The sequence below is a fragment of the Leptosomus discolor genome, chromosome 17 (genome assembly GCF_034619465.1).
Source record: "Leptosomus discolor isolate bLepDis1 chromosome 17, bLepDis1.hap2, whole genome shotgun sequence".
Taxonomy (NCBI): Eukaryota; Metazoa; Chordata; class Aves; order Leptosomiformes; family Leptosomidae; genus Leptosomus; species Leptosomus discolor.
Window position 1 is genome coordinate 15,370,614 of NC_141407.1, and position 22,578 is coordinate 15,393,191.

The 22,578-nt window shown below is 47.3% G+C and overlaps 1 protein-coding gene across 1 annotated transcript in view; it reads left to right on the plus strand.

The window, feature by feature from the left end:
- COL9A3 (collagen type IX alpha 3 chain) overlaps nucleotides 1-22,578 on the plus strand; it is a 39,693-nt gene that overhangs the window by 107 nt on the left and 17,008 nt on the right. Inside the window, exons 2-19 of the mRNA XM_086474795.1 lie at nucleotides 1,229-1,297; nucleotides 5,774-5,809; nucleotides 6,406-6,477; nucleotides 7,473-7,526; nucleotides 12,012-12,047; nucleotides 12,657-12,680; nucleotides 13,202-13,255; nucleotides 13,929-13,982; nucleotides 14,701-14,742; nucleotides 16,110-16,166; nucleotides 17,855-17,908; nucleotides 18,372-18,425; nucleotides 18,980-19,033; nucleotides 19,771-19,824; nucleotides 20,983-21,036; nucleotides 21,485-21,538; nucleotides 21,831-21,884; nucleotides 22,524-22,577. Coding sequence (XP_086330921.1) covers nucleotides 1,229-1,297; nucleotides 5,774-5,809; nucleotides 6,406-6,477; nucleotides 7,473-7,526; nucleotides 12,012-12,047; nucleotides 12,657-12,680; nucleotides 13,202-13,255; nucleotides 13,929-13,982; nucleotides 14,701-14,742; nucleotides 16,110-16,166; nucleotides 17,855-17,908; nucleotides 18,372-18,425; nucleotides 18,980-19,033; nucleotides 19,771-19,824; nucleotides 20,983-21,036; nucleotides 21,485-21,538; nucleotides 21,831-21,884; nucleotides 22,524-22,577 — 930 coding nt within the window. The remainder of the gene's footprint in view (nucleotides 1-1,228; nucleotides 1,298-5,773; nucleotides 5,810-6,405; nucleotides 6,478-7,472; nucleotides 7,527-12,011; nucleotides 12,048-12,656; nucleotides 12,681-13,201; nucleotides 13,256-13,928; nucleotides 13,983-14,700; nucleotides 14,743-16,109; nucleotides 16,167-17,854; nucleotides 17,909-18,371; nucleotides 18,426-18,979; nucleotides 19,034-19,770; nucleotides 19,825-20,982; nucleotides 21,037-21,484; nucleotides 21,539-21,830; nucleotides 21,885-22,523; nucleotide 22,578) is intronic.

A 22,578-nucleotide genomic window follows, 5' to 3' on the forward strand; every position in this document is an offset into this window, starting at 1 on the left:
TGTAAGTGAAAAAGTTAGTGATCTGTGGATGTTCTACCTGCAGGATGAAATGTGGCGACAGGCAGGTTGTTAAGAGTCTAAAGTTTATGAGAATTGTGTGTGTGGCTTGTGCCGTTGTACGGAGAGCGCCTGGCAAGCCCAGCTGGTTTCGTACCTGCGCAGGCAGGCTCTTAGATCGTAGCCTCACGTCTGGAAACTGCTGCCGTGAAAGTATTGCCTTCCCATTCAGGACTGCAGTTACGAGAGATAAAGCCTTGGGAAAGGGGAGACCTGTCGATGTAGGAGAAACAGTTTTCTGTTACAATGAAGTGAGGCTTCGTTACCAGTGAGACTGATCTCCTGATCTGAGTCTTCGTCTGAATCAGAATTTCTCATTCCCTCCCTCAATCAATTTTCAAATTTTACAGTTGTAAAATAGCATATTTAACCCTTGCTCGCTTCAGACGTGAAGCTGCATTGAACTTCCCTGTACGGTGTTAATATTATTGCCTGGGGAAGTAACTCCTCGGTGAGGTTTTTCATTGTGTTAGTGAGGAATTTTTGCAGCCTGGCTTGGGAATTCAGAGCTGCCCTCATCTGCTGCAAGTAGAGCTGCTTCTACAATGAAACCTTTGTTCACTGAAGCTACAGCAAGTTGCTCTCTGGAGCCCTCTCCATACAGAAGTCATTTATTAGACCTTTCTTTCCTTCCCCCCACCTCAGACCTTCTCCCAAATCCCACATTTTCAACTGGCATCTTGCGCAGAGAGGAGACTCTCCCTGTCTCCATCTGTCCTCAACAGTGCCCGCCTGGCTCTTCCATCATCCCATCAGAATGGGACTATAAATTAATCTTTCATGCCAAGCACTTGGCATCTATTTTCTGTGGGTTTCACATTTCCTCCTCTGCCCAAAATGAAACGTGCCTGTAGGCAGCGAGAACCATTTCCTATACAACCAAACCCATTTGTTGCCCAGCGACCAGCTTTGATTCCCAGCGTAAGCCACCAGTTAAACAAACTGGGAGCCCGGAGGAGGTGCTCATTCAAAAGGGTTTTCCAAAAAGCCTCACACCGGTCCTGAGCTCCTCTGAGTCCACCTGAGTTGGCCGGGGACCCTGCGGGATGGAGGGTTAGTGCAGATGTCTAGGGTTGAGCTGTGGGACTTGGACATTGCTTTCTGATTTGCCCCATATGTTTCTTCTGATGTAAAAATACTCTTCTCTCTCTCTTTTCCCCAATCCTTCCAGAGAGTAGGACCACAAGGCCCTTCTGGACCACGAGGACCCCCTGGACCATCTGGCAAGGACGGCATAGATGTGAGTGCCGTGCGGCAGAGGGAGGCTCGGCCGAGGGAGGGCGAGGGGTGGAGCAGAGGCAGAGCCAACTGAGCAGAGAAGCTGCTCTTGTTCTCCAGAGCCCAAGCCTCTGGGACACCCTGCAGAGGAGGATGGACCTGGAGAACCAGCCTACTCGCAAGAGACCTCCTTCTGCGAGTCAGAACAGCGAGTGGAGGTGCTGAGTGGCCTTGGGTGCTTTGCAGGATCAATCCCCTGTCTCAAGAGAGAGTTCAGGGCAAAGCTAGTGTATGCACAGGGATTCCTGACCCTGCTTGCAAAGCAGAATATTTCTCTTTTGGTGTCTAGGGAGGAAGGGGAACGTAATATGTAAGGCTGAGTGAGCGGAACGATGTGTGCCGGAGCTGTGGCATGTTCTGTAGTTCAGAGAGGAGTTTATGTGACACTCCAGAGCATCCACATTTCTGGAGAAGCTCGAATATGCAGCGCTGGACACTGCTCTTACTTATACTGGGTTTATTTCAGCATTGTTAGCATGGCTACCCCTGACTTACATTGGCATGTGAGAGGTCAGAATCTGGCTCGTGTGTTTCCATACATGAGTTGCATTTAGTGGCACAGAAGACAAATGAAATGGGCCGCCTTTATTTCAGCAGGCGGTTCCTTACCTGTACCTGTTTTGCAGAGGTAGGAGACTATGTACTGCAGGACTTGCTGGAGGAGAAAAACTTGTCCTATTCCTTTTAATTGATGGTTCCATAGAAATGAAAAATTTTGCTTCTGTGCATCTGTTGGATAAGGACTGAATTGAGTCCTGCAGTTGGCAGTGGATGAAAAGAGCATCAGATGGACCTTCAGCAAATGCAAAAGGCCAGATTCCTGCTTCGATATTCAGTTTGAGTAGCACTTGTCTCTCGAAGCTGCTTATGGAACAGGGCAGGGTTTTATAAAGCTCGTCTGAAATAAGTTTATTGGAACTGGGTCTTTAAGTAACCTTGGAAAAAATCTATTCATTCCATGCAGGTCATTTTCTTTCGGATAAGAAGGTAAAAAAAAGATATATGTGTTCCCTGGTATATGGTGAACAAAGAGCTTTTTTGTCTGCAGTGGTGAGCTTTCATAGTGGCTCTGTGAGCAAGGCTGGTCTGAAGAGAGAACCTCATTGATTCACAGCTAGTCCCTCTGAAGTGTCCTTTCGACTAATGGAGGCTGTTTCACTGCAAATCTCGCTCTGATTTTGTAGCGTGAAAAGTTCAGAGCTGGTACTTCGATGGTTTCCCTCTGATGTTTTTCATGATATGGTAAAAGGCTTAAGGGGACATCCTGGAAGAGCCCGTGGAGTCACGGCAGTGGGACCTCGGTGTGGCCAGCGGGCTTCAGGAAAGGGTGTCTGCGTTTCTGTACGGAGTGAAAAAGAGTTTGAGAGGGATGAAGCCCTTCAGACTTCAACTCGTAACCAACTCCTGTGTATAGGCAATCAGGAACAAACAAATCCCTGTAACTCTGGCGTTCAGTTCCTGCTTTCGACAGGATATTTTACACCTTAATTCTGGAGCAGCACCAGCATCACTCCTGATGGCTCTTGGAAACAGGAGCCCGGGGAGACGTTGGTCATGTGAGCCTACACCCTTTTACCCACTGCTGAGAGCTTCGGAGGGCTCCCTGTGGGACAGGACCAAACAGCAACATCTAATTAATGTGAAGAACTTAGTCGTAATAAATTAAACAGCTGAGTGAAGTATTTCAGGTGCTAAGTCTTGCGGTCCCAGCCTGAGGCTGGAGTTTTGGCTGTGTAGCAATAGTCCCTCATTTGAACAGACTTGGTCTACATCCCTGCTGTGGATATAGGTTGTCGAGGGCCCTGTTCATGTGGGATGGTTTCCCAGCTGCTCAGGGACAGGCTCCGGGATGGTTTCTGCTCTTCAACAGGACATTGAGTCCTCTAAGGAGCTGCACAGGAGGAGAGATGCAGAGGTGTGGCTAGTGTTGAGCACAGTCATACAGCCTCCCAGGTTCAGGGCTACTGTTTTTCTGGCGGTACCCTCCAAAAAAGTCTGGCATCTAAGATCCAGCACTGCTCTGCGTTTTCGTAGCACTGCTTGGAGAGGATCGTGTGGAGCCCGAGTGGTAGCGTCAATTTTGCCCCTACAAAGAATGAAACCATTGTTCTATTTTTTTTCTTTAGTGATGAGACTTCTTTTTAGAGCACAATCAGAACTTTTTTGGACCGTACCTATGCAAGTTTCCAGAATTCTGTAAACTAGTCCAGCTGGGTTGTCTTCGCAGATGGCTTTGGGTGAACGCTGTGTGGGAAGAGTCGCTGAGTGGTCTTTGAGCTGGATGAGCGCTGCCGAGGTGTTCAGCAGTCTCTTACCGAGATCCGTGAGCAATGCGTAGCATACAGCTGAATTATTCAGGATATCTCCGAACAAACCTTGGATGAACCCCATAAGCACCATTTCTAGAAGCTCCTGCTTTTGTTCCCGCCTTTCAGTGGGAGCTGCAGCACAAAGTCCCTCTGAAATATTTTATAATTATAGCCTTTAACATGCTTCACATTTCGTACTTGGTAACAAGCAAAATCTCTCCCTCCCAAGAATAGAAACAGCGTGTTGTGATGGAAAGAATTAGCGGCAAGTTCCTGTGAATTATTTCTGGGGATGTAATTCCCCACATTGCTAATAAGCAATTGTCACTTTTCAAAAATCAAACTTTTTTTTTTTCCCCTCCCCACTTTCCGTCTCCTGGCTCGACTTGCTAAGAAAGAGAAAACTTCCTTCCCTCTCGCGTAGCACCAGGAGAACATTTCCTTTTGCTGTCAGCCTTTGCCTCTAATTCCCAGTGATCTGGCATTAGGGGTATAAACACTGATTAGGCTTTTGATTCCGCTGACTGGAGCTCTGGTGCTCCTGCAGAGTCCTGCAGGGGTCCACGATGGCAGGATCAAGGTTTAAGATGGTCCCAAACAGCCTTTGCTGATGCTGTGACCTTGCTGTGTGGATTGCCATCACACAGGCAAGAAAAAAAATGCAAGGGGCTGGCAATCTCAAGAGATGGAGGAGGGAGTAAACCACCTCTGCCGCCGTTTCTAGCTGCCTTTTCAAACCGCTCGTTGCAAAAGAACTGCTCCTTTCATTTCCTTGGTGAGGGACCTTCCCCATCTATGATAACGCTAGGTATTTGTGGAGAATCTGTGGGCAAAGGACAGCAAAGGAGTCGCTTCAGCAAGCCAGAGCATAAAGATCCCTCTGTTCAGTGACCCGCTGGTCTGTGCGTTGATCGGCCACCAGTGCAGTACGTAAATCCTCACCTGAGCGAATCAAAGCAGCCAGTCTTGAGAGGTTTGCCCACAGACTTCACAGTTGCTGACATGGTAAATATAGAAACATGCTATAAATTCCATGCCTTTGCTTACTCCCTTCTAACTCCTCATTATCGGGGCCGTGGTCAGGATGGTGTTATTTCTAGCCTTGCTCTGTTAATAACCACCCTTTTTCCATATAGGTTTTCTTCTCCCAGGGTATCAGCGTGCCCCTCTCCCTCTGCTCGCCCACAATACCTGAGCCTCTCACAATATTCACTGTGCTTATCCTAAAGCCAGGAGGGGAGAGCCCCATCCAGACCTCTGTAACTGGTGGACAAAGTGATTTTCCACAGGATGAGATGGGTAACCAAGCTCCAGTCAAGCTCCTGCTATTCACAGATGATTGCCTCTTTTGGGGGCTGACAATAAAACACAAATATCTTGTTGTCTGGGGTCCACACGAGCCCCTGAATGATGTGACAGCCGTCTGAGCTAGAAGGAGTGATTCAAAGGCTTTTTAAATATTGTCTCCCGAACACATGTAATGCTGTTCTTAAGAGCTGTTTTCCATTAGCGTAGGAAAAATGAGCGCTTTTGAAATATTATCTAAAAATTGGGTTTAATCCAGGTTGTGCAATTGGATTAGGTGGAAATCAGCTGGGGGCTTTGTTCATTTGCTTTTCCTGTCAAAGTTTAGTCATGTGAAGAAAATCATTGTAGGCAGTTTGTTCATTCTTCACTCTCTGATAGTCCCCAACTCCTGGTAGTACCACGGTTTCATACTGTGGCCTGGATACCTGGAGCTTATCGTTCTGTTCCTCTGTTTCATCAGGAAGATGTTTGAAAGCCTTGATAGCCATCCAGCTCCCTCTCTGCCCCACTTGCAGACAAGCCCAAGTGCAAATAATCTCTAAGCATACCTGGAAAAAGTTGCTGGAGTTGAGCATCAGAAGCACGGATTCTCCCTGGGAGGCTGGGGCTGTGGGTTTCACCACATCTGTGGATGTGGAAAAGGCTCTCCAGGTTCCTCCTCCATCCAAAGCATCACCTTCGTAAGAATGAGGGTGGTAAAACTTGGAGTGGGTGTGAAGGGAGATTTGGGCTCTATGACAGCTGGGGACACCGCTCCTGCAGACAGTCAACGGAAGGGCGAGGCTCGGCACTAACACTGATGTCTTTTCTCTTTCATGTAGGGAGAGCCAGGCCCTCCTGGTCTGCCAGGCCCACCAGTAAGTATTTTCTGGTTGACATTGGCTTGCTTATCCTTTTGAGATGGACGCAGTGCAAGAGCTAAGACTTCCTGGCTCGCTTTCCTCTTGATCTACAGTGGAATTTCCATGAGGGGTACACAGGAGATGCTCAGCACTGGTCCTGGGGACAAACATTCTGCTTCCTTGCTAGCGAAGGATGTGCATGAAATAAAGCTCACCCATCACCAGTGTAACAAAACTGGCCCCAAGCCACATATGCGTGGTTATTTTGGGCATTGGTCTGAGTCTGCTTCAGTGCCTCAGTCTGCCAAGGGGTGCTCAGAGTCGTACCAGGTGGCCCAGCTCTTGCTCTGGGCCACTTAGCCCATCCCTTTCTACCCCTTCCCTTCTACTAGGAACAGCTTGTGAGTAACTCTGTGGAACTGAGCCAAAGCACTGAAATGAATTTGGGATTTGGATATGGATTCATGGCAAGTTTCATCTCTCTGCAGGGATTCTTCCATGCTGCATGGTGTAAGATTAACACATGAACTTCCATCCTGTAGCCTGTCTCAACACACGCCGCGTTTCTCTTGTTGTTGTGTTAAAAATAATTGCCTGTTTATCTGATTTAGGGGCCAAAAGGTGCACCAGGGAAGCCTGGAGCAGCCGGTGAAGCTGGATTGCCTGGCCTTCCTGGAGTGGATGTGAGTATTTTGTCATCTTCTCTCAGCAATTTTAAATATTTCACGTAGGCATGGGTGTTTTCCTGAAGCATCTCATCAAATTTCTCTCTGTCTACTGGAGAAGCAAAGCGGGTCCTGGATCTACATATATATCTTACACACGGGGAGAAATTTTAAGAGTTGAAAGCGTCTCTTGATTGAATTAGGGAGTATGAGAACAATTTTGAGGTGTGTAACTGATAGGACAGCACTCTTCCAATGAGACATCGCAGCTCTTCAGCGGTGCGCTGGGCAGGTCTGCAGGAACACGGGCATCAGCTGGCAGTTGTGGAGCAAACCCCTTGAGCCTCCATCCGGCGATCCAGCCACACTTGTTAGCTGAGGCTTGCCGGTCACTGGGCTGGGATTTGCCCTGCAGCTCTGGCCAGGTGACTGCAGCTCTGGCCAGGTGACTGCGCATTGTCAAGTTCTCCCGGCTTACCAGCGTACTGCCGCGGCAGCCGGGTGTCGGTGAGGTTTTAGCCAGCACGTTTTCTTCTGCATCAGCCAAGAGGGAGCATTCAGTCAGCTTCCACAGCTGAGCTGCAACTGGGTAAACACCAGTAACAAGGCTACTCGGTGGCGTTCATCCGCACTGCCAATACACAGGGAGCTGTACTGATAATTGGCTTTGGTCCCTTCCTTTGTGATGAATTGCAGAGAGAAATAAAATGGTAAGGCTTTCCTGAGAGCTTGGCATCTAGATGATTGTGTTGGTGACAGTGACAGGGACTTCCTACAGCTGCTCTTACTGTATTTCTCTGGTTTCATACTTCTCTTTTGTTTTGCTCTTCCTTTTTGTTTTGCTCTTCCTTTTTGTTTTGCTCTTCCTTTTTGTTTTGCTCTTCCTTTTTGTTTTGCTCTTCCTTTTTGTTTTGCTCTTCCTTTTTGTTTTGCTCTTCCTTTTTGTTTTGCTCTTCCTTTTTGTTTTGCTCTTCCTTTTTGTTTTGCTCTTCCTTTTTGTTTTGTTTTTACAGGGTTTAACAGGAACCGATGGCCCACCTGGCCCAAATGGGCCTCCAGGAGACCGTGTGAGTACCACGTTAGTTCCTGAGTCCCTTTGAATGGACATTGTCACTGCTTGTATCGATGATTTTTCATTCCTTTGTAAATCGGTGACATTTGGGTGTTGATGACAATGGCTTATTTATCTGTAAACCCTTGGAGAATACTTGGACCCTTGACATGAAGCCCCAGCCGGCTGTTCATTAGGCAGGGCATGAGATCCATCTTTCTTTTGCATGGCTTTGAATGGGCTTAGATAGCCTCAGTGGTGGGAGTACCAGTGCAGAACATCTCTGGCGATATTTCGAGTATCTAAAAAGTTCCTTGAAGCAGAGGATGGCCTTAATGATGAAGTTTATCAGAGTGAAGCTGGTTTGGCCTTTATTTCCAGTCTGAGTATGCATCTCTGTTGTGTTTCTCATTACTGCTACTGTGTATTAACTGTTTAAACTTTTGTTAATTCCGGGGCTGTCCATATGGTTGACATTATTAGTTGCTTTGGCATAGACTTCCCCAGCCAGCGTAGCAAGAAATAAGAGGGTTTTTCTTGCTCCCTGCATATTACAGCTCTGCTAAGGGGCACCACAGGGGTAGAGAAATGACTGCCTGAGATGTCACAGATGTCCTTCAGATCATCTACAATGGCGCTGGAAAGGCACTTAGGCCTCGTTGTGACGTTAAGAACTAAACATTAGTGAGCCACTCAGCGCAGGGTTTTGTCCAGCATGCCTGTTTGCCTGTCTCCCAGTGTGGGAAGATAAGGGTTGTAGCCACAGCTGGTTTACTGGTCTCTTGAACTCAGGGCTGCAGTGATGGGCTGGACACGTCACAGCGTGCAGAGCTTAAAAAAAGGTGGATTTTCCTACCTCGATAATCCCTTTGTTGCCCCAAGGAGTTACCCAAGGCTCAAAACTCTACGAGTTGCCCCATTTAGTTAAAGGGATGAGTGGTGGAGCCATGGATCTTTGATACGCTCTTCTTCCTTCCCATATGCAAGGCAAAGTTTGCTTGGCCATTGGGAAAGCTGGGTGGCAGGATCCAAGCATCATGGCTCCAAGCCTCCATCCACCTGCACTGCACTAAAAACCATCCCCTTTGCTTTTCCTCATGCCCGTCTTTCTCTCCAGAGATCCAGGGCTGCAAAATCCTGACCACTCTCAGACAGTCTGTGGCAAGAGTCCAGCACCTTCTGGGAACTGATCCCTGATTTTTAAAATAGAAAAGATCAGGACCACACGCAGAAGACTGTGAGCAGTTTTGTGCCCCTGGTTTATGTTTGGTGGTAGTACTTGCCGATGCCCACTGTAGCACACAAGCTCCTAGTTTGCAGGGTAATTGAGCAGGTAATTTCTGGGCAGAAAAACTTCCTCTTTAGCTGTTTAGCAGCAGCACACAAGCACAGTTACCGTAACTACATGCTCTGATTTGATGTGCTTTCCCATGTCTCGTAACTCGGTCTATCAGCATGGGGCAAACCTGGGACCTGTTGTCATTTATGGGAGCTTTTCAAGGTCAGTGGTCCATCTGGAAAATTGTTTTAATTGGACTAATAAAAGTCTGGAAAAAAAAAGCCTGCAAATCTCTAGCACTCTAAAAGGACAGCATTGTTGTCCCAACTTTCTTTCTTCTGCCCAACTTTAAGAACATATTTTAGTCTCAGGAATCACTGAAATAAGCAGGTGGCTACTGAATTCATGCTTAACACTGTGACTTCTTCTGAATAAGCATGGTTCTAGGAACGGGAGTGCCTGAGAGGGAAGGTGTTTAGCATATGGCAGTGGGCTCATGGAGAGTTTTTGGTAATACGTTATTGCCAAACGTTTCTTTTCCTCTATATGCCACGCTGCGTCAGTCCAACAGTGATTCATGTCTGACCAGAGACAGAGTACTGTGAAGGCAGCACACCAAAATGGATTTTATCTTAAATACTCCCACTGCTATCAGCATCCATGAGCTTTTCTCATGGTTCTGCTTACAGACGGATCAGATTAAGCCCATGTGTTGGGGTTTGGTTTTTTTTTCAATTAAAACCCCCCTCATTTTTAGCCAAGAACAAGTTGGGTTCTGAGCTCTAGCCCTGAGTGCTAGATACTGGTGTCCTTCATTGGAAAGTTTTCAAAGGCCATTGTGAAGTTTGCCGCTTTACGCGATAAGCAATGAGGAAAACGTAATTATTCATATTTATTTATGAATATGAATATTTATCAATGAATGTCATACTAATCAAGTATTTCCTGTGCTCCGTAGTTGTATGTTCATAAAATGTATTGCTTTAAAGTGAGAAATTATGGTGAGATTGTTTTCTAATCAAAGAGAAAGAACATTGTTACCAGGAGAATGAGTTGAGTCACAATGTTATTGAAATCGAGCTGTAAATTAGAGTCTCTGCTTTGAACTTAATGGAGTCACATCGGCTTGCTCGGGGACTCGGTGATCTTTTACAGCACAGAAATGCTCACTGCTGCATCTGCTGCAGCTTCCACCCTCAAAGGTGCCAGAATTAAGGGTACTCTGCCAACCTTTTGGCATGTCAGCCAAAGCAGAAAGGGGCGATGCAGCCGGTTTCAGTGGGGCCAGGATTAGGGTGTAAATCAGTAGGTGCCAGGAATTCAGTGGGTTTTTTGCAGGAGGAGATCCCAGCTTGTCCCTTACAACCATCAGTAGTTGTAAGCACTTCAGCCTAAAGATAAAAGTGACTGGAAGAAAAGCGGAGTAACCTGCAGCAAGAGAAATGAGTGAGCTGACATTTGCAGCAGAGTTGATGTTTATTGGATTACAGTCCTCTCCTCACAAGACTGCTCTTAATGAGGCCTTGGGTCCTCCGCATCTTTCTCCTTAAGCTTAACAAGGGAAAACATTTCTAATCTCATTTGGTGCGCAGAACGTTAGGAAAGGGCTGGGGATCACAATAAGCAGCAGGGCGTTGGGGTGTTCTCCAGGTCTGCCCGTCTGCCTTGTTCTCCTGGTCCTGCGGGTAGATACCATTTCACTCCAGCTCGGGGCATCACGCTTGAGATGCTTCTCTGCAGCGTCTTGAGACTGTTTGGAAAACAGGTTTGGGCAACCTGGCTGGCGAGAGGGGCTGAGGAAGCCTCGTGCTGTAATCGCTCTTTGTCCCTGTGCCAGGAGAAGAGGATTTTGCTGGCGCCGGTTTAACGCAGTCCGTAAATGACAACACGGTTTGTTCGGTGTTTAAGTCTGCCACCTTCTCACGTACTATTTTAAGTTCTCCCTTTGTCAGAGAGCAGCATCAGCTGAGAACAATGCAAAAGCAGGCAAAGAGCTGTCTGCGGCAGGGCCTTGGGAACGACGGGGCTCTTCTGCAGCTCCCGAGTGCCCACACCGCTTGGAGACACCGTGACAGCCGCACCAGGGCTGCTGAGCAAGCTGTTATCAGCTTTATCATTCACTCCACCTGACACTGGCATTTCTGCACCTCCGCTGCTGCTTTTTTTTGTTTTTCTTTCTTTCCTTTTCTTTTGCTTTTTAAAAGGAGTGACAAAATCGCGCTCTCTCATCCGCTGCCTGCCTCTGCTTTTCCTTTCCCCGTCGCAGCAGCAGCTGTTTTCTGAGGAGGCTCTCAGAGACGAGAGCATCAGTCAGCAACACGCACCCCGTATCTCTTGGAGATATCTTAACACCTGCTGGCCAAGGTCCACCCACCACACTGGGGGGTGTTTTTTGTTCATTTTTATATTTCTGTTTATTTTCTGTTTCAGAATTACTACCTGTGATTAACTTTACAGTCTGCTGGCCAACGTTGGCATCTTTGCAGTGCAACAAAGGGGTTAAGAGGGTCTGTCTTACTATCTTCACTTAAGTAGGAATGTAGCAACTTCAAGAAGGACTTAATTCTAGTCTAAGACATAAGGTCACCAAACTCTAGCCAAGCTTAAGAGTAAGAATGCAAGTTGGGAAAAGGAGATTGGGGATTTGCCAGGGAAAGCTAGAGAAGAGGCAGAAGCTGCCAAAACTTTGTCTTTGCCTGAAGGGAAAATGTATGCGTTAATAAAATTAACTAGAACAAGCCCAAATCTTGTCAATAGTTTCACATAATTTAGTCATTGGATCTACATCATGGAAGTATTATGAATGAGAATATTTCAAATGGATGAAACCCAATTTATGAACCTTTAGATATTCCTGGAGACCAATCTGAGGCCAGCTGTGACTTGCAGAAGTGTCTGGTTAGTCTTTTAGGAGCAGCTCGTGTTTTAGTCAGTCTCTTGCCCAGCAAATAGTGAAGAAAGTTGCTGGGGCCGGTTCTGAACATCCATCCCTGCTATCTTAAAATGGTCTTCAGTCAAGTAATTAACCAGCAGCGCCAGAGCCGTTATCCGTAAGTTTCTAGCCTTATGTTTGTGAGTGTCTCCAGCTGCATGCTGTTACTGTGAGACACTGCTGGGGGTTTGGAGCAAAGATCGGTGTCAAGGAGAGCAGGCATTGGTGACGACCCACGCGGGAGTTGTGTTTTTAACCCTGCTAACTTGCCCTCCGGTTCATCCCTGTAGGGTGCACTGGGACCTGCCGGGCCACCTGGACCAGCTGTAAGTAGCTCCCAGAAGGGCGTGTGTAAAGGTGGTGTGTCGTACTGTGCCAAAAGCGTCACCGAGAGAAGATGGGAAGCCTTGTATCCCAAACAAAGGGATCAAAGCCTGACTGAGTGAAAGTACTGTTTGAAGTGTTTAAATATGTATGTGTGACCTCTTCTGGTGACGCAGGGCCTGGTTTTAGTCTCTGAGGTGTAAAGCAAGCCAGCTTGGGATAAAAACTAGCATATCAAATGCTTTTCAAAATTATTAGACGTTAGATAATGTCTAATAAAAATGTAGGGAAAAAAAAAAGAAAGGAAAAGTAGATAAACTGGAATGTTGTCTTCATAACTGTCTGTGTCCCACTACCACATCACTGTGGCTTTACTTAGAGATGTCTTGTAGGTAACAGTGATGTAAAAGGAATACAAATTATTAGAGGCAACAAAAGGATTCATCAAGACTCCAGCTCTGCTCTGATTGCAAATTACAATAATTGGGGACTGGGGAGTGCTAAGGAAACTTAAAAAAAAAAAAAAATAAGCGGCATTTTCTGCGGTTTGCTTTTCTTTCTGGATGTTCAGTTTCTAAGTGACCTTTTCCTGTGTTAAATGTTGTTTCCAGGGCAAAGGACTACCAGGACCTCCAGTAAGTAATGGGGTTTTTCCAAAAAGTGTTTTAAATTATTATACCCGCTTTACTGGATACTCTGAATGTTATAAACCCACCTCAGGCCTTGGGTCTCTCTCCTGTGCCGGGCAGAGGGATGTGGAGTCCTGCAGCTCAGCAGCCTGGTGGGGTTTTCATGCTTGCCCTAACCCCAGGGAAGCTGGCCCTGATGCAAATTCGATGCGCAGCATCCTTGTAATCACTGGAAGCAAACAATTCTGGGGCAGCTCTTGTTTGGTGGGTTCCGGGGGCATCTCAGAGCTGCCCTGTGTCGGAGGGGATGCAGGGGTCGGCAACATGGGATGATGACAAGAGCGTGCTCCGTGCGAAGGTGGAGCAAACGGAAAGACGTGCCCCAGTAAACTGGTTGTCTGGGTGCAGGATTGAGCTCCTCAGGGGGATTAGAGAAATGAGTACAGCCGGGCTGTTTGCTTGCCCCCGGGCTTTGGCAGCTATGCGAGGTTGCCACGGGTGTAAAGGCTCTTCTCTCTGTTCAACAGGGGCCTCCAGGACCCAGCGGGCTCCCAGGTGGAAATGGATTTCGGGGTCCTCCTGTGAGTTTGTCCTGCTGTTCGATCCTTGCTTACTGAACATGCCACAGCCACAGAAGAACGAGGTTCATTTCTGGTGTCCCACCCTATTCTGGAAGCGTGATGCAAAGCCACTACAAGCTCCACAAATGCCCATGGGCGATGCTATTCCTTGTATCGGCTTCCGTAGGGTCACCCCAGTCAAGTAGTGCAGTGCCAAAGATGGGCAAGTGCTTGCAGCCATACCTTCCTTTACCAACTATGAGTAAGGACAATGAGCAGCCAATGTCACCAGAACAGAGATTAGTTACCAGCTGGCCTATTCTTTCAGCATCCTCAAAAGAAGCTAGTGCACAGAATGAGTCTGGTCTGAGGGAGCCCATTCTGCAGAAGCACACCATCGTGTCTGGGTGCCCACAGCTCCACTGGATTGCTACGGAGCCAGTGGAAGCGGGGATGTAGGTGCAGGGATACGTTCTTCTGTCCTAATCCCTGTACTCCCATATGCATCTGCTGCTCTCTTTGCAGTCATAGAAGGCTCTGCAGAAAGAAAGGTGCAGTTTAGTCCCAGTAGAGATCTCTTGCCCCACATTCAGAGATATGCAATTGTACTTGGTAACCACCCTTCCTCTCCCTTTGCATTTTCATTGAAATGGTTAAGAAGGGGAATTCTTATTATTTTTCACTCTTTTTATAGGGACCTTTTGGTCTGCCAGGATTCCCAGGGCCTCCTGGACCACCCGGACCTCCCGTAAGTTGAGTCTTGCCAATAAATGTGAGAAAATTCCCACGGGGAGCCCAGAATTTTCCTCTTGCTGCCAGAACGTGCACGTTTTATTTGCTGCCGTGGCCTTGAGCGCTGCCTTTCTGGGCTAAGTTTCAGCAGGCTGTAAACACTGTGCCCCAAGGAGTGCAGGGACTTTTCCCTGGCTGCACTTTGGTGGGTCGATTATCTCCTGTTTATGTCTGTGCTGTGCGGGTGGAGGAGCCCAGTGACATCCAGGCTTTGCGGCACAGATGGATCGCAGGGTGGGCTTTCTGTTCTCTCAAGGTTTATATGGCTGCTTGGGTGGTGATGTAAGGGGCAGCAAAGGGGGCTTGAAACCAGCAAGTCTCTGGTTTGGGTTTGCTGCGGTATCTCTGGAGGGTTGGAGGGATAGGGAGGTCTTTCCCAAGGGACTTCCCTGGCCCGAAGGAGGGCCAGGCACAGCTGCCGTTCTTAAATCGCTGCCTTCATCACTTAAGGCTCAAGGCCCTTCCCCAAGCTCATCTGTGCACCTCCAAAAGATAATTGCACCCCTGACTGGTGCTGCTCTGGGTTCAGGGGCCGCATTTTACACTGCGGGGCTGGTTATCTGCCTTGTGCTGATCCAGCTGAGCTGGGTCTGCAACGTGCATGTCCTAGAAAGTTTATTTCCTCCTGGTGTTTGTCTTGACATATTTAAAAGACCACATTTCATGAATTGCAGGGTCTTCCAGGCACCTTTTCCAATGTCGGTGGGGACCTTCAGGTAGGTTTTTCTTTGTGTAGCATGAAAAGATTTTTTTTTTTGGTTTAATCACTGATGTGACTTCTCGTTGGCCTACGTGGGTGACTGTCAGACCACTTAACATGCACCGCTCAGGCCTGCAGACGTGGGTCTAAACTGCCTCATCGCTGACTGCATGAGTGTTGCCTCTGCGTTTACAAGACTGAAATGTTCTTTCAAGGAGGTAGATATGCTAGTGCTGATTTTTTCCTTTTTTCAAAATGCAGGTTTCGCATACATTTTTCATTTACAAAACAACTTTAGCATTTGGTAAATGACAACAGCTTTTCACGCATCTGTTTCCAGTCCTGCTTTGCAAGAGAAAAGGTCGTGCGTGTTGCACTGTTTATTTCCATGGTTGGTGGCACTGGGTTCCTGTGGGCATATGCTTTGTTTAGACCTTCTTTACGAGAAAGTCTCGATTCCTTTCTTTCAAGGGAATGAAAGGAGTGTTAAGTCCATGAACGATGGAAGTGACATTTCCAGATTTCGCAGCTGTTGTTGTGACAGCATCTTTGGTTTTCTAATTGGTGTGCCCCAAAAAAAGCTCAGAGTCAGTTTAGACTGCCTTATGGCAAGTCACATGGAAGTTAATAGAAAATGATACTATTTCTGCGAGTTTAATTTAAGTTACCCTGTGGAATATACTGGAAAATTAAATTTCTGCTACAGAGGTGTTGCCTGGGGTTTTATTAAAAGAAAAAAAAAAACAAACAAATTAAAGAAAAGCTGCAGAAGAAAATCTCGTTCCCTATTTATAGTTTTTTAGATTACGGCCTTTTAAGTCCCCATTAAATTTCCATGCATGTTCTGATTTGTTCCCAGTCAAACTAGAGTTCCCACCAGGGGCTCACCCACCCCTAGACATCTGCAGATACCAGCTTAGTGGTATTTGGGTTAGTTTTTTATAGATCCCCTTCTGATAAACTGCGATGCTTGTCCTTGTTTCAGTTGGGTGAGTTGTCTAATGGAAATCAATAGGGGTCAATGAATGCGTAGATTTAACTATGTTCCCAATGATTTACAAGGTACCCATCCAGCTTCACTGGGGAGCTGTGCTTCTCCAGCATTTTGGACAGTGGACCACTGTCATCCTTCAGAATTTCTCTCAGTCCATGCTCAAAGTGAAGCAGACCATTCATAAATCATTATTTTGCGGGTCACTGGGGACCTGAGGACCAGTTTAGGACCCTCTGCCATAGGGAAATGCCAGTGAATACATGATGCTGTGAATGAACTAGATTTAGTGGATTTAGAGCTGAAACCCATGTGACCTTTTCACTTCTCCCTAGCAATGAAACCAGCTTCCCTGTGTACTGGATAAACCAAAGTGTTTCTGTTCCTTGCAGTGCCCAGCTCTGTGCCCACCGGGTCCTCCAGGTCCCCCAGGAATGCCAGGGTTCAAGGTAAGAAAAATACCACCTGCAGATACAAGGGTCTGTCTCCCCAAATCAATACCACTATGAACCCCTGGGACTAAACTGTCTTATACATAGTACTTGTCTCCTGCAGGCTCCACACCTCTCCAAACCAGCCGTGCATTTACCTGGGTTTATGCTGGCAAAAGAGAAAACCCCTAAAGTAGCCAAACACGAGACGGGAGGAGGAGGAAGGACCCGATCCTGCCCTCTTTGCAGGCTGCTCCCACACTTGTAGCAATAGCTGCTCTGCCACGGAACTCAATCCTGCAGAGTGTGAGCGCCCTCCCTTCATGAAGAGGCTTTACCTCCTTCAAGGACCTGCCTGCCCTTGCAGGCACCTTGCTCTGTGGCTCGATCCCTTGCAGGATTGCAGCCTTCGTTAGAAGATTTAACTACAGCCATTTATTCCTACAAATGCCATTTAACCCTTTGCACAGGGTGAGCACAAAGATTAAAACACCACCCAAGCCTTTTGAGCACAAGCCATGAGCAGGAGCAAGCAGAGAGTGGCGGTTCAGGGCTGCCTCAGGAATGATGTGCTGCCTTTTCAGACTTGGAGGGAGCTGTAAAAATCTCACTGGTTCTTAAATTGTGCTCACAGACCCTGTAAACACAGAGGTACAAGTTTTACTGTAGCGAGACATAATTTACATGATTAAATACAATCTAATTGTCATTTTTATACCCAGTGTAGCACCAGGCAGCTTTCTGTTTATGTTGTTTGATTCTGGTACATAAATTCTGGGTTGCTACCGTCAGGAAACCTCACTCAGCAGTTAAACATCTGCTTTTCTGTCCCCTCTATGATTCACACGAATTCTGTGCAGTAGGGCACGCTCCAGCAGTGAGCTGGAGTAATAAGTTACTCGCATTTTTTCATGAGGATTTAGCAGAAGGTGGCAATGGGTGGAAGATCTCCTGGGAAATGCTCTCGATTCCTCATGAACTGACCTTTGCAGGTCTGTTTGGTCTCTGAGCTGAGTCATACGTATCGTTAGAAATACGCAATGTTTAGGGTATAGCTATTCAAAATTCATAACTTATGAAATGGAAAAACCTGTGAAGGTCTCCAATTACAATGCAAATGATGCGCAGGACCTTTTGCGTGGTGAGGAATAACATCTGCCATGGCTGAAATTAGTCTGGGTCTCTCCCACAATAATAGGAAGGGAGCCAAGAAGCAAATTAAATCTGAGTTTATAGAAAAGATTTCAGCAGGACATGGATTTCTTTGCAAGCTTGATGATGCAGACGTTAGAGGTGACTTAAACAAAAAGGGAGGTTAAAGATGCAGAATGGGGTTTTCAGATGCATCTCAGCCCCATTTTCAAAAGTGATGGGAACTGTGCTCTGGTGCCTGACCTACCTGTAATTGGGAATTGCATCCAGAGACCTGTAGCCGAGTCTCGCCGCGAGTCACTCTCGAAAACCAATTCTGAGCATTTTCTGAGACAAGATCAGTTCTGACACAACGATACCCAACTCGGGAACGGTGCACGGCTCAGTAACCCCAGAAGTGACCTCCGTTCACACAGTTGCAGCACACGTATAGATTATTTTCACAGCAAGTCGTTTGTGTTGTGTGGGTTTAGGTCTTCCAGCTGTCTCACAAAATTTAAATTTTGAAACAAGACTGCAGTGGAATGTGAATAATTGGAGCTCTTTTTTTCTAGGGACACACTGGTCACAAAGGAGAACCTGGTGAAATAGGAAAAGAAGGAGAGAAGGTAAACTCCAATTTAAAGGGGGCAGGGAGGATTTTTCTCCAAAAGCACCATAAATTTCTTCAGGGAGACATGAGGCAATTGGCTGAACACCAAGGAGAAGTTACTGTGACTGAAGTGCATTGGCTTCCATTGCTCTGCATGTATGACCATGTGCTAATGCCTCAAGAAAATTCATCTTCCCAATAATCACAACGTTAAGACCAGCCTGATAAGTTAACACCTTTTGTTTCACACGCAGGGATGTCAGCTCAGGAAAAAGCCCTGAATTAATCACTCGGGTAAATTCCTGACTGATCAAGCGTTCTCGCACGTAGAAGAAATTGCCTGTAATGTAGAAGCAAATTCTGAAGCAGAAATCTGGGTGGGAGGGAGCTCAAGGAGAATTAGGATGGGAAGTTCCCTGGCTTTGTGTTGGCAGGCTCATGCTGCCTTGCCTCTTGTCTAATGAATGTTTCTCTCCCAGGGTAACCCTGGCCCTCCCGGTCCTCCAGGCATTCCCGGCAGCGTTGGCCTGCAGGTAACTCCTGCTCTTCAGACCAGTTCCCGTGACCTTTTTACCGTGAAACTCACTGGTGCCTCCAGTCGTCCTGAGTTACACAAACAGCTCTTGCCTCTGTAGATAACAGATGTGACAGTCGGTGCTGCTGACAAAGCAAACGGGGCTGGTTTCCCTGAGCTTTAATTCAGGTCCTGCTTTTGGCGCCTCACCTTGGATGAGACATCCAGGCGATGGCTATCGCTTGGATGTCTTGCCAGTACTCCAGTAGAGCCCTGGACACCTTCAGGGTGGGTCTGAGGCTGAGGTCTGGGCTGGCTTGACAGCCCGGCAGGGGGGCTGGAGAGCGCAGGGACTCTGAATGCATGTCTGCGTGGGGTGTCTCCGCAGTGTCACTCGCTCAGAGGTCATCACCGAAAGGGAAAATGTCTTGGTTGTGCGTCAGAAGGCTGAGCTTTTTGCCACCCTTTACTGTTTCTTAACGTTTTCTGCATTGATGAGTTGCTTCATCATGCTGTTCTGCCAGTTTGCGTTGAAAAGTGGTCGGGTTTTAACTGGTTTGTTTTCTTAATTAGGGCCCAAGAGGACTAAGAGGCCTCCCTGGTCCAATGGGTCCGGCTGGTGACAGAGTAAGTAAAACCTTCTTCCAATTTCCCCACTACCACCACCCCAATTTGTCCCGTGTGAGGTCCAGGTGGCATTTGTCCTTACTGAAGACCACTCATAAAGATACAAAGTGCAGGCTCTTTCCTGCACCCCCCAGCAGAACAACCTTCCAAAGGCAGGAGGAGTCTACATACCTGAGGGACTGACAGGATCAGGCCCAGCTTGACTTAAGCATTCAGACCAGAAGGACAAAGTACTGTCCCTGCAGGACTAAAGAACCTTGTGAAAAACGTTTCACAAACATTTCACTTTCTATTCTGTCTCTACGAGAAAAAGCCAAAGAATCACTGATGGACAAAGATTTTCAGGACATGAAAAGTCTCCTCAGTGAGAACAGGGTTCAATCTCTAGCTCATCGTGGCTTTGGGTTTTTGCCAAGGCCCCTTGACCATCAGCCTAGAGGCTGAATGGGTTTGAATTTGATAAAAAGTCATGCACTTTTTTAGGAACAAGTGTGTTATCAAGATAGCAAGGCCATGAATGATATCAGTTTATCACAGAGATAATGGTGGGGAGGTCCAGAGTAAAAACCTGCTTGTTCAGAGGGGGATCTTTTGCAAGGCTGTATTGCAAGCTAGCAAGAAATATGAGGTGCCTTTCTGGGGCTTTTGTGTTTTCTTAGATTGCGGTATAAGGTAGGGATGCTATTACTTCACCCTCTGCCAGCCACAGCATTACAACGATGTATTATTCTTTGCAGGGTGACATTGGTTTCAGAGGGCCACCTGGAATCCCAGGACCTCCAGGGAAAGCTGTAGGTATCTACTTCTCGGCATCTCTGTGGCCCTGCCTTCCATAACTAAAGTCTAAATTTATTCCTCCTGCATTGAACTCTTTGCTGCCAGCGGAGAGGAGGAGTGTGCTGGCCATCTCCATCAGATTACTCCCTTTGCCTTTTTCCCCGCAGTTAGAGCAATGCTATTTCACCTGACCCAGATCTCATGATGGCTTTCCCTCAGTCGTGCCCCGTGCCGGAATAAGTTCACCACATTTCCATTGCTCTCTGTTCTTTGCTGCTCTTCCCTGAGCATCAGCAGCTGTGGGCAAGCGCTGGAGAGGGGTATCTGTGGTGGTGTTGGGATGGAGAGTTCTGAGGAAGAATCAGTAAGCGGTATCTTGAGCTTACATCCTTCGAGCCTGGTCTATTCCCAGGTGCCCCCAGCTCGCAAGGACTTTTGCCACCAGCAGAAAACAGTCAGTTGTGTATTAAAGATGCAGTCCTCATCCTTTTGCAGAGCTCTGGGGTGAAGCGCAGGAGAACACTGAACCTGTGGGCAGACTCCTGTACCCTCCTTGCTGTGTCCAAATATGAGACCAGAGCTGCCTCCACAGCATGATGGCCTCTCCAAGAGCATTTGCCCCTGGCCTGCCACCCACTCTCTCCTTAGCCTGGGTAATATGGCATCTGCTTTATAGCAGGCACCTTCACCTGCCTACACCAGCCAGCACACCACAGCCTGCAGCGACCCCAAAGCAGTACCACCCTCTGGGGATCCCTCCCTAGTCTTTGCAATTACAGAAGAAATTCATCCAAACTGAAATAAAATGAGGTGCTTACTGTCCACCAAACATTTAATTATGCCAGGCAGGATCTAGACAGTAAATATTAAAGGTGTTTTTTTTTTCCCCACTCTCTTTCTGGTTAAAGAAAATGCTTCATTAAATGAAGGGAAAGATGGTCTCTGCCCTGAGGGATTGTTGGCAAAGTCCCTGCTGTAATTCATCTGTGTGTCAGGAATTACAGAGTGTAACTGAGAAAGCACAGCTGAGCTCCTGGGGAAACGTGTGCACTCCTCCCTCTGCTAATGCCGGCAAACAGCACAAATAAACCTTCATCATTTACACCCTTGAATCATCAGTCTTTGTCACTGTGTGATGAAGATGCTTAATGGCTTTTCTTCTTCTGTCGTAGGGAGACCAAGGAAACAAAGGACCTCAAGGATTCAGAGGGCCCAAAGGCGATACTGTAAGTGCAGTAAAGCGCCCGAGCGCTCAAATTTTGGACGTGACGTTCAAAGGAGTCTGTTTCACAGGTTTATTATGGCTTGTGCCCCGCTTGGTTTACTTGAAAGGGAGGTGGGAGGGATGAAAGCATTCCTCTCAAAAACGAGATGTTGAAGTCTTATTGAAGATGCCTAAATAATAAGGTGCCTAAGTGCTGCTTGTGGAGCACGGGGGGATCAGATCTTACATTTCTGTCACTTGAAACGATCAAGAATTTTCCCCGATGCTGCAGCCAGCGTTGGGCCAGTTTTCTGGTGTGTCCTAAAAGAACCGCCGCACCTACACGGACAGGGCAGGAGCCAGCACAAACCGAATGAAATGTCCGTGCAGAGTTTGGCCATTATCTTTGTTGGCCAGTTGTTCTTAAGGGTTGGGTCCTGGATAACGCAGGATTTATTGTTGGTTTCTAGGGTAGACCTGGACCAAAAGGAAACCCAGGGGCTCGTGGACTCATAGGAGAACCTGTAAGTCAATTTTGTAGGATGCAAGTCTCACTGTTGTCGTGCTTGCAGATGATGAAATAAAGCACAATAGGAGAAAACTGTCATCTGATGGTCTTTGCCATCAAACTTCTCCTCTGTGGGTCCGTATGACCTTCAGTGTAACCCTGGTTGGACCAAACGCAGTTGTACTGCCGTTGATGAAAAATCTCCCCGTCTCCCAGTACAGCTGGAGCTGGACCCGTTGCCAAAAGGTTCTTTGATGTGAAAACCGCAGTATTTGCCTCACAAGCTTAACCTGCGTTGTGCCTTGCAGGGCATGCCTGGCAAGGATGGGCGGGATGGAGCTCCTGGACTCGATGGTGAGAAGGTTTGTAAAGTCCTACTTAAACACTGCAGGGAAGATTTCTGTTACTGCCCCTTGTGTTTTGCAAAGCTGCTGATGCTTGTCAAGAGCACGGCTGGAAAGCTCTTGCTTCTAAGAAGTTTTCCAGTAGTACAACTAGTGAAGAAGAGTGAAGTTGCTTCTATTAATTAATCCCAAGGAAATTCCCTAAAGAAAGAAGATTCCCGTATCGGCCATGCACATATGATCTAAACTCAACGGTGTCCTTTGGTGTAACTTAGTGGTTCCTATTGGCTGACTCTGGGCCTTCAGAGATGCCTTTTCAAAGCTGTTTGACAGAGACATCTGTTTATTTTAATGGTCTGGAGACAAAAGTGCTGTCAGGTAGTAGTTGCCTGGTTTTTGAACAGTGATCCCGCAGGAACACGGACCGTGTGCTGCCAGGGAAGGCTGGGAGCCGCAAGGGGACTAGGGAGACACCTGGGAGCTTTGAGCACCCAGTTTCCAGGGGGTGCCCACCTCCTTGTAGGCACAACAGGTTCTCGATCCTGCACGTATGGGGAGGGAGGAGATGACAAATGTCTGTTCAGGAACGTGTCCCCTACCTGCGCCAGACCATTTTCCCGTACCAGAGGGTCCCTCCTAACCTCTCGATACCCACAGGGTGATGCAGCTCGCATGGGTGCTCCTGGAGAGAAGGGACCGAACGGACTGCCCG